The sequence below is a fragment of the Hevea brasiliensis genome, chromosome 9 (genome assembly GCF_030052815.1).
Source record: "Hevea brasiliensis isolate MT/VB/25A 57/8 chromosome 9, ASM3005281v1, whole genome shotgun sequence".
Lineage (NCBI taxonomy): Eukaryota > Viridiplantae > Streptophyta > Magnoliopsida > Malpighiales > Euphorbiaceae > Hevea > Hevea brasiliensis.
This window is the reverse complement of record NC_079501.1, coordinates 92,024,877-92,035,945: the sequence shown is the minus strand read 5'-3', so window position 1 is coordinate 92,035,945 and position 11,069 is coordinate 92,024,877. Positions and strand designations below refer to the sequence as shown.

General features: G+C 31.7%; 1 protein-coding gene across 2 annotated transcripts; it reads left to right on the top strand.

The window, feature by feature from the left end:
- The first annotated feature begins 1,287 nt into the window (after positions 1–1,287).
- Positions 1,288–3,592, top strand: LOC110639754 (cytochrome P450 CYP749A22). Of its 2 annotated transcripts, none has more exons than XM_058153955.1 (5): positions 1,288–1,674; positions 1,749–1,972; positions 2,048–2,280; positions 2,533–2,914; positions 3,012–3,592. In XM_058153955.1, the coding sequence occupies exons 1-5, from the start codon at positions 1,401–1,403 to the stop codon at positions 3,438–3,440; spliced, it is 1,542 nt and encodes a 513-aa protein (XP_058009938.1). In that variant the 5' UTR covers positions 1,288–1,400; the 3' UTR covers positions 3,441–3,592. The 2 variants fall into 2 exon arrangements, with proteins under 2 accessions (XP_058009938.1, XP_021646523.2); XM_021790831.2 differs by having other exon boundaries at positions 1,290–1,674; positions 2,536–2,914.
- The last annotated feature ends 7,477 nt before the right edge of the window (positions 3,593–11,069 follow it).

Sequence of the window (11,069 nt, the reverse complement as noted above, 5' to 3'; positions counted from 1 at the left end):
AAATCGAGCTTTAAAAAGCTTGTTCATGGTTGGCTATGGAGGGAGGGGTGACGGCAAGGAAGAAGGTAGAGAGAGTTCTGATTTTTTTTTCTTCATTTTCTGCCCATTTAATCTCTTTTAAATAAACTTATGCCATGTGTCAACATTGGATTGGTTGGGAGAATTTTAATGACATCATTATGATGTCATAATTTCATTTTCTTTTATTTTCTCTCCTTTTCTTGTTTATTTAATTTTAATTAAATTTTTAACAACATTTATTCATATTTTATGTTATACAAATTATTTATTTAACTGGACAAGTTGGCCAAAAATCATCTCTGAAGATGAAATGACCAAAATGCCTTCCGTTTAGCTTAGCGAGCCAAAATTGTGTGTACCGATAGAAAAATTTTTCTAAGCATTTCCTTGGTATTCTAATGCGATAAGAATCTCAATAACCCTTCTCTGGAGTCCCAGAAATTATTTTATAATTTTTCCCCCGGGTCTAGGGTTGCTAACAGCCTTCACCGTCACTTTCCCTTCGGGTTACTCATCCCTGGTGTTTCGGCTCGTTTAACCTTAGTGTATTTCATTTCTAAAAATTTTTCCTTGATTTGTATGTGCATTATTTAATTTTTTTATAACCCCTCACTCTAGTCTATTTATAATTTCAAACATTCTAGCTGCCCGGACCGACATTGATCACCGAAACAGTAGACTGTACGGACTAGCTAAAGTGAGGATGTTACAAATATAATTTCGTCATTCTCAAACAAACATATAAAATTTAAAGAACATAAACCCATAGCATCATATATACCACTGAGAATAACAATTAAACACCAATAAACTCACAACTGAAATGGAAGCATTAGGGGAGTCTCGGAGATGATTGGAGGAAACTAGAGAGTTGTTGGGAGGTGCAATTAGTGTCATGAACACTGTGGATGAGAAGGGACAGCGGCTGCCCCTGTTTTTCTTCCTTCAATTTTAGTGTTTTCTGGTGAAGTTTCAACAGGTGATTGGTTATGAAGAAGGGAAAGCAAGGAAGAAGGTTCTTATGCTTTTTTCTTTTTTTCTCCCTGCTGCCACCCTCTCCCTTTTGATATCTTCTATTTTTTTTTCTTTTTTCAGCTTTGGCCAAAACTCTATTTTGCCCTCCCTTTCATTTTCTCTTTCTTATCTATAGGGACTTATAGAATATGGGTGTGATATAAGCCCATGTGCATTTCTTACTATAATATATTTTTGTCTGACAGCCAAGCAGAACATTTAAAACTTGAGTCTTTTTTGGGTGCCTTTCTGCATATACAGCCAAAGTCAAGAATCTAAACTTTATTTTTTCCAAAGCAAGAAATGGATTCCAGAGCCCTTTATATTGTTAGTCTTTGGTTAAGAAAGGCAAAGCTATAGTGGTGATGGGAAACCTCCTAGTTTACCTTGTTTCTTGTTTATGTTTGTGTTTACTTGTAAATCTCATCAAGTTCTTTAACAAAGTATGGTGGACTCCTATTCGCATACAATCGTCCATGAGATCACAAGGAATAATAGGCCCTTCTTGCAGATTCCTCCATGGAAACACCAAAGAGATCACTAATATGAGAAATAGAATCATGAATGGTCCCATGGAATTATCACATCAAATGCTCCCTAGAATTCAGCCTCACATCTATTCATGGATCAAGTTATATGGTAATGTTGATCTATTGGGTAAGAAATCATCTTACTTATGCAATTCAATATCTAAATTCTGCAAAATTGTGCAGGGACAAACTTTCTGAATTGGTATGGCTTTCAAGCTCAATTGGTTGTCACTAACCCTGAGTTGGTCCAAGAGGTGCTGAACAATAAGGAGGGAGCATACCAAAAAAAATTTATCCAAAATTATGCAGATAAATTCTTAGGAGATGGACTTTTAGCTTCTCAAGGTGCAAAATGGTTGAAAATGCGAAAAATTGCTAATCATGCTTTCCATGGAGAGAGCTTGAAAGTAAGCATCTTAAATTTGTTTTTCAAATTGTTCCTGAAAGTCCCTTGAACTGACGCAGAAATGGTTTTCTTATAGTGTATGATTCCAGCGATGGTTGCCAGTGTTGAGACAATGCTTGAGAGATGGAGACAGAATGAAGTGAAGGAGACTGAGGTGTTCCAAGAATTCAAAGTTCTAACTTCTGAAATTATTTCCAGGACAGCTTTTGGAAGCAGTTACCTGGAAGGGAAGAACATATTTGATTTGCTGGCAAGGATGGCTAGCATTGTTTCCAGAAACAATTTTAAAGTTGGAATTCCAGGGATTAGGTATTACTTCATCCCTTTCTCCTTCCTTAATATTGTAGCTTTGTGTGATTGTAGTTAGTGAACTATTCAATCAAATCAGAATGGCATATTCTGTACTTTTTCAGCGGCACCACTAAAAGCTCATTCCAATAATGATCAACCCGTCTTAACTAACTTCTATGGTTACCATTTTTTCGAAATTTTTTGTCAGTTATTTGTTTAATAAATGCATTACTTTAAGCATCTTGAGGTGAGTGAAAATTTCTATCATAGCAGAAAATTCTTGAAAACTCGTGATGATACTGAATCAGAGGAACTTGAGCAAGGCATCCGAGACTCCATCATAAAGTTGATAAACAGAAGAGAGGAGGGGCTGCTGATGGGTGAACATGATAGTTATGGGAATGATTTTCTTGGATTACTTTTAAATGCTCATCATGATAATGATGAGGAAAAGAAGATATCAGTAGATGACCTGATTGATGAGTGTAAGACCTTTTATGTTGCTGGACATGAAACAACTGCAAGCTCACTCACTTGGACTGTTCTTCTTTTAGCAATTCACTCAGATTGGCAAGACAAAGCAAGGGAGGAGGTTCTCAAATTATTTGGCAAACAAAATCCTAGTCCTGATGGTATTGGAAGATTGAAAATTGTAAGGAACAAAGCATTTATTCGAATTGATCAGTTTGTGCTAAAAAGGAACATAATCACTTGCCTCTGCAAAATATCTAATCTCTTCTTCCTTGTAGATGAGCATGATTATTAATGAATCCTTGCGTCTGTACCCTTCGGTTTTCAATATCACAAGGGAAGTTCAAAAAGAAGTCAGATTGGGGAAGATAATCATTCCAGAGAAGATGGCTGTGTGTCTTCCAATTCTTGCTGTTCATGACAATTCACAAGTATGGGGAGAAGATGCTCATTTCTTCAAACCAGAAAGATTTGCAGATGGGGTTGCCAAAGCTACAAAAAATAATACATCAGGATTTTTCTCATTTGGTTCAGGGCCCCGATCTTGCGTTGGCTTGAATTTTGCAACAACAGAAATAAAGATTGCACTGTCTATGATTCTGCAGAACTACAAGTTTACTCTGTCACCTACTTATCTCCATTCACCAGTCCACATCCTGACAATATGCCCACAATACGGACTTCAAATCATGCTCGAGGCCTTGTAGATTAAAGCTTCAGGTTTTTGCTTGTATTTACTTGAACCCCAGCAGCCAATAGTGAAGTTGCCAATGCTAATAAGTTTTTGGTGGAAATTGTGGGCAAAGCACTTAGCCCTACATAAAATCCACAATAGATAAAGTCTCTCTGCAATTTATCATGGCTAGCAACTTGGGAATTATAAGAAAGCTGGACAAGCTTTGAAGCTCATGTTATGTAGGATTCCATCATGGTAGCATGCTTGTTCCTTCCCTTGCGCTAAAAAAAACTTTTTTTTATTGTAAAAGTGTGAGTAACAGAAAACAAAATGTCTCATTTTTCCCCCTTCTCCTGTCCCCTATGTTAGAATTATGGGCCGGAACCAATGATTCATTGGCTTAATGATTAACGATGAGGTGAGCTTGGGAGAGATATCTTATTCGAGCCTGAGGGGTTGTAAGTGTACTATTTGATTCGAGGTCTTACAACTCACTGTCTGACTTCCCTGATTTTCATACTATTAGGAAGACCCAAAAGATGATTAATCTAGTTCACTAAAAGTTGAGATACACCTCTGACTAAAAAAAAAAAATCTGGGCTGGGCCTGTTGAGGCCCAATTGTCATTTCGCAATAGCCTATCTCTCTACCCACTATGCTTTCGCACGCGGATGAATTTTATTGCAGGAATTTTCAAGTGTATGAAAATTGAAAAATAAAATGTTATGTAAATTAAAATGTGATTACAATCACTTACCATATAAAAATACAAAAATAATTTTTTCTTTAAACTTGTTATAATCATAATACACGTCTTCAAGGGTGGATTAGGTTATGTTGGGTGTTCAATTGATTCACATAATTTTTTTTCTAAAGAAATAATTTCTTATACGTACATAACATTGAATTACCTATTAAAATAATTTTTTTATCTCATTCAGACTTTTAAAAAATTATTATGTTTAATAAACTTATACTTATTGTTTTAGTAATAATTGTACTTATTATTTTAATAATTAATAATAATATATATAAAAATCTAATGTATCAATTAGTTTATTTACTTATAAAATCGACGTTAATAATATTTTACTTGTTATAATTACAAATATTAAAAAAGTTTTTCTTAAAAAAAATTATGAAAACTTGATTGCGAAATCAAATGGGAGATCAGTTATTAAAATTCTTTATATATATATATATATATAATGACAAAGCAACATTTTTAGAAAATAAAAACACATTATGAACAATTATAGATTTAATATTATAGTAAGAATTGATTATTGTATGAAATTATTCTCCTTTTTACTATTGAAAATTTATATGTATTATTTTTTTTTCTGTTAATAAATAGTTTATTATTGTATATGGTATTTCCTTTTCTTTTCAATTGAACAAAGCAAAACCCAACTCGATTCTCTGATCTGACGTCTTGGACCTTTTTGTTTGATTATATAAAATATGTTTTATTATATTATGTAATATTAAAATAATTAATGTCATTAAAAAATTAAAATAAATACGTTTATATTGAATTTTTTATATAATTAATATATGAAAAACATATAAATAATATTATTATTTTCATAATTTTCAATAAACATATTTAATTTTATTTTTAATTTTGTAAATTTCATTAATTACATGAGTAGATAAAATTAATGTTTACTTTTAAATAAATGAAAATAATATTAGCTCTTGGGTGGTCATGGTCCAGTTTTGAATCGGAATTACCCAGTTAAAATTAAACTAAAATTGATTAAAATCAGAATTGATTTTGAATTGAACCAAAATCGTCATCTTGTAGTTTGATTCAAGTTTATATTTTTTAGGAAACATGAACTAACGGTTTCGAATCGGATTAACCGATGATTTAAATAAAAAATAAAATAAAAACTCTATAAATACTCTACCCCACTCCTAATTTATTTATAAAAATATCAAATTTTCGATACAATTATTCTCCACTCTCTCTAATTCTTAATACTCTCTCAATTTCTCTCAAAATCTCCTGACAATTATTTTTTATTCTCTCTTTAGTTTTCAATATTCTCTCAATTTTTTTACTTTATTATTTTTTATACTCACTAAAATTTTCAATACTATCTCAATTACCCTATTATTATTTTATATCAATAAAATCTGAATACCCTCTATTTTATTTTATTTTTTACGCTCCTTTTTTAATTATCAAATTTAATCATACGATTTTTAAAAAAAGGGCAAACCGTAAAATTGGAAACTTTGATTCCTCTAAATCGCAAGAGAGTAAGTATAAAATTAAATTCATGCACTTTTTCTTTTTAAATTCCTTTAAAAAAATTAATTTCATCTCTATTTATTTCTCTAATTTTTTAATTTAGTTCAAGCTTTTTCTTATTAAATTTTTCTTAAAGGTAAATTAATTTCATTATCTTCTTTAATTTTATTATAATTGAACTATTTCTAAGAAAAATTAATACTTTTTTACAAATATAAATTAATTCCAAATCAATATAATTTTTCTCTAATTTTTTGTCTAAACCGCTCCCAAACCGCCATTAAACTACCTTCTAAACCGTCTCAAACAGCTTTTTTTCGTACCTTTTTAAATGGAGGCTTGAATCAAAACTAGTAACTTAGGAACTGTATCTCAAATCATTCTATGGCGGTTTGATTTCATTGAATTGGCAGTTCCTGATATGTGGCTACCCTAATTAGCTCTATTTTTTCAAAAATTTCATTCATTATTAAAAGAAAGAAAAAAATGTTAAGCAAGTGCAGTTATATTTTTAATTGTTATAAAATGTAGTTTCAATTAGTTATATAAAAATATAATAATGATATTTAAAAAATATACTGTGATTGTAATTAAGTTAAATGGTAATTTTATTTTTATAAACACTTAAAAAATACGTTTATTTAATCTAGATATTATCTATTTATAATTAATTAATTAATTAAAATATAATAGATATTATCTATTAATTATATTAATAGATATTATCAATTAATATTACTTAATGATATTTCATTACGCATTAAAGATATTATATAGAAATTAATTATAGTTAATTAATTATGAATAGATAATATCTAAATTAAATAAATGTATATTCTAAAGTTTTTAAGTATTTAATTAAAAATAACATATTTTCTTTTAACGTAATTAATGAAATTTTAAAAATTAAAAATAACGTAATATTTATTTAAAAGTAAATTTTATTTTGATTTTATCTTCTAACCTAATAAATGAAATTTACAAAACTAAAAACTTGAATTGAATAAAAGGAAGTAAATAAATAGGTCGAGACAAAAATTTATGACAAGTGATATGAGCTTATATTTCAATTAAGACTAATCATTATATTATTAATAAAAGGTTAGAATTAATCGATTAATTAATTAGCGTTTCAAAATTATAAGTTCTTTGAAGCCTTTTTCTTGTTCTGCTGCATTGAACTTAATCAATTGTTACAATCATACTTTGTCACTGATGAAATCTTCTGAATCTGTGCAAATAATCATTAACGAAAGTGACAAGAACAAATTTAATATGCATTCTTGGGATGATAACTACCAGGCGAATGATTAGATCCAAGATTTCCAGGTCATACTTTCTCATTCAAGAAAAGGCCAAGCACAAAAGTTATTGCAGTAACAGCTTTCAATGTCTAAACAATACTTGAAGATCATTACTTAATAGTTTTTATCCATTTTACAAGGTACCAACCAGTGCATACAACACGCAATGCTGCTCTAATTTTTAGCAAAAACTAAGTTTTTTTTAATGCCTTAAAACTGGGATACAGCCAAGCTATGAGATTTTGAGCCCAATTCCATCAAGGTAAATTGTTGTTGCTGATGAATATTATAATAGGTATATAAATCTAAAACACACACAATTGCATAATTGCATAGTATAGAAAAAAGAATAAAAATAATACCTTATATGGTTCGACTGTAAAATTTATATTCAAGACGAGAAAAAAAAGTGATAAAAATAAAAAAGAGTAAAATATAATTAATCATAACTCTCAAATCATAACCAGTGTATTTTCAAATATCTCACAAATCTATCTACCGCAAAGGGCAAAAATTCTACTACAAAGGCAAAAAATATATGGTACATTCTTGTGCCCTCTACTACAAAGGCGAAAAATATATGGTTTATAATTGTTTTATATTTAATAGTATGGTTAATCTACTTATTTGTTTACAAAAAATTGATTATTTGGATTTTGTTGTACACTGTGGAAGCGTGTAAATTATAAAAAAATAAAGTAAACATATAAAACACAATATTTACGTGGTTCACCCTCCCCACATAGGCTATATCCATGGGCATGCCATCATCCACTATCATCGATAATAAAATCATTATTACAAGCTCAAACTATACTACCCATCAACCCGATTACACCTAAGAAAACTCACATTTTATAACTACTTATAGTAAATACATTAGTTAGTCCTCTCAGTATCCTCTAGACATAACTCAAGATATTTATTAGTACAATTACTACACCACAAAAGGTGTCTTCAACTATAATGGACAATAATCTCTTCTTCTTGGATTATAATACCTTAGGCCAAAGCCTCTTTCTCTCCATAAGACTACAATGGGCAAGAGCCCTTTATTAATGAGCAAAGTTAAATCTTCAGCAATTAGTAAGGCTACTCTTTGGGGATAAATTTTAATAACCGTCTCTGAACTATCTAGTATAACATTATAGTCCCTCAACTTAAAAATATAACATAAAACCCCTTCAACTTTCAAATTTTGCACTGTAAAATCCCTCTAACCTCTAATTGTCGGTTTTTCAATTAGACGCTGACCTAAACAGTTCTAGCGTAAAACTTAGTCAATATTTCTCTTTTTTCTCTCAAGTTTTGTGTAAATTGAATCTTTTTTCTCACTGTAAATTGAATGATTTTTCAGATGCAGAGAGAATAATTTTACAATTTGAATAAGAGAGGAAAGAGAAATGTTGACTAAGAGCCATGCGGGAGCTGTTCACATTAGTTTTTAACTGAAAAATCAGTAATTGAAAGTTAGAGGGATTTTACTGTGTAAAATTTGAAAGTTTGGGGGGTTTTATGTTACGTTTTAAAGTTTAAAGACTGTAATGTTACAATCATATAAGTTCAGGGATAGTTATTGAAATTTACCCCTACTCTCTACAATGAGCGAAAGCCTCTCTCTATAGGTAAAACCACTCCCTATGGGCGAAGCCAAATAACATTTCCATCATTCTCTTATTTATAGTATTAATTCCCTTCTGATTAGGATTCCCATACAATTTAGGAATAACACTAAAATAAGAGATCTACTCTATATAAAAAATATTCCTCCCACTCAGTTTAAGAAAGGGTCTTCCAAATCAACTAGGATTTTGGGTCATAAATCTAATAATCTCCACCTTGACAAAATCCATCAATTATTGCATACCTCAAATTTTTTGATATCATCAAATCATCAAATCTCTATGCTTGAGCTAGAACCTTTTAAATCTTCAACTCTTTAATCTTCATCTTGGGTATAACTTGCTTTTTTCTCGAAAAAATATTAGTGTCATCAACCATCTTGATTTCTCATCAAGAAATCCACCTTAATTTTAACTCTTTACCATCACCATTATTGCATGTGTGACTTTCTACATGTCGCAGTAGCTCCACCTTCAACCAAACTCACCAAGATCATCTCTATGCTCTAATACCAATCATTGTGAAAATTACACCCACACAAAATAAAAAACACAAAATTTAACGTAGTTCGGGTAAGTCTATTCCACCAACAAATTCGCTCTCAAGCAAAAATAACTATACAACTACTTATTATTTTTCTTAACCTCACAAACCACTCAAACAAAACTTACAGAATTCAACACACTTTTTCACTTCGTGAGCTCTCTACAATACAATATATGTAACGATCGGGCTCCAACCACTAGAGGAATTGTCCGCTTTGGCCATAAGCCTCACGGTTTTATCCCATAGGTGGAATGGAGAACTTCCCAGGAGGTCACCCATCCTAGGATTTCTCTCAAGCGAGCATGCTTAACCCTGGAGTTCTTCCAACTCTCCAGGCCATTCCACCAAAAGGCGCGTCTAGTGATTAGTTCCCCCATTTTATATATCATTACTTTTTGAACCCAAGACCATCTCCGTGCTTTGTCGATGTGGGATTTTCCTAAGGGACCTTTCTCCCCCCCTTTCAGGACTAAGCGTCCTCGCTGAGGTTTACCCCACCATCGCCCAAGAGGACACGCGAACCAGGCTCTGATACCAATTGTAACGATCGGGCTCCAACCACTAGAGGAATTGTCCGCTTTGGCCATAAGCCTCACGGTTTTGTCCCATAGGTGGAATGGAGAACTTCTCAGGAGATCACCCATCCTAGGATTTCTCTCAAGCGAGCACGCTTAACCCTGGAGTTCTTCCAACTAAAATATTCGCTAGGGGAAGGGGTTGAATCTTTGACCTTGTGGTTAACAGCAACACGCTCTAACCCACTAAGCTACTCCAGCTTGCTCTAGTTTTTAACTGATTTTGTTCTGAATATTTCATATGATTAAATGACATTTTTTCTTATGTATTATGTTTAACAAGCATTAGATTTAATTCAATTATTATTGAAATTGTTATAGAATGTATGAATTTAGCTTTGTGAAGTGGTATTTCCACAAGTATTAAGCATTGTTGTGGATTGAATAAAATATGTTTTGAAAAATTGTGATAGAATATGTTTTGAATTGTGATGGGCAATTTGCATGGAAAAATGCAAATTTATGATTTGAATTGTGTTGAGCATAAAAATTATTGGATATTAGAATTGACTTTGAATCGAATTATATTGTGATTTATGCTTACTAAAAGGATTGTGATATTGTTTTATATCTCATTATAGATGCAGAAAGGTCCCTTAGGCAAATCCCTCATCGGCAAAGCACGGAGATGGTCTTGGGTTCAAAAAGTAATGATATATAAAATGGGGGAACTAATCACTAGAGGCGCCTTTTGGTGGAATGGCCTGGAGAGTTGGAAGAACTTCAGGGTTAAGCGTGCTCGCTTGAGAGAAATCCTAGGATGGGTGACCTCCTGGGAAGTTCTCCATTCCACCTATGGGACAAAACTGTGAGGCTTATGGCCAAAGCGGACAATTCTTCTAGTGGTTGGAGCCTGATCGTTACAATATAATGGCCAACTAACTATTCATATTTATAGGCCACTAAAACCTAGTCCTTTTGGAATCTAATTATTAAATTTCATAATTTAAGTTCTACTAAACTTCCTATTTTATCTAATTTCCTAATTCTAATTTAATTCCTAATTCTAATTGAACTTGGACTCTAACAGGTTGTAAAATGGTAGTTTCCTAACCATCATTTTACCACAATTTTCCAAACCACTAAATTAATGGTTTGGGATGATTGAGAACTTTTTTATGCCCATTTTATTCTTGTATAATTCATTCTATTATGGAAATATTATATACTTATTAGGTATATTTTGTAACAACCCGCCTATTCAAGATGGCAGTGGTCATGTAGAGAATGCTGCAGTAAAAGAGTTAGGCGTTGCTTGAGGCCCAGGGCAAGGGCAAGAATGAATCGAATCATACATTGAAATGGGGGAAACTAATCACTAGAGGTGCCTTTTGGTAGAATGGCCTAAA

Coding starts and splice junctions, on each gene's coding strand:
- LOC110639754 (XM_058153955.1), top strand. CDS start 1,401: ATGGGAAACCTCCTAGTTTACCTTGTTTCTTGTTTATGTTTGTGTTTA. Junction 1,675..1,748: donor TTCATGGATCAAGTTATATG/GTAATGTTGATC, acceptor AAAATTGTGCAG/GGACAAACTTTCTGAATTGG. Junction 2,281..2,532: donor GTTGGAATTCCAGGGATTAG/GTATTACTTCAT, acceptor TTTCTATCATAG/CAGAAAATTCTTGAAAACTC.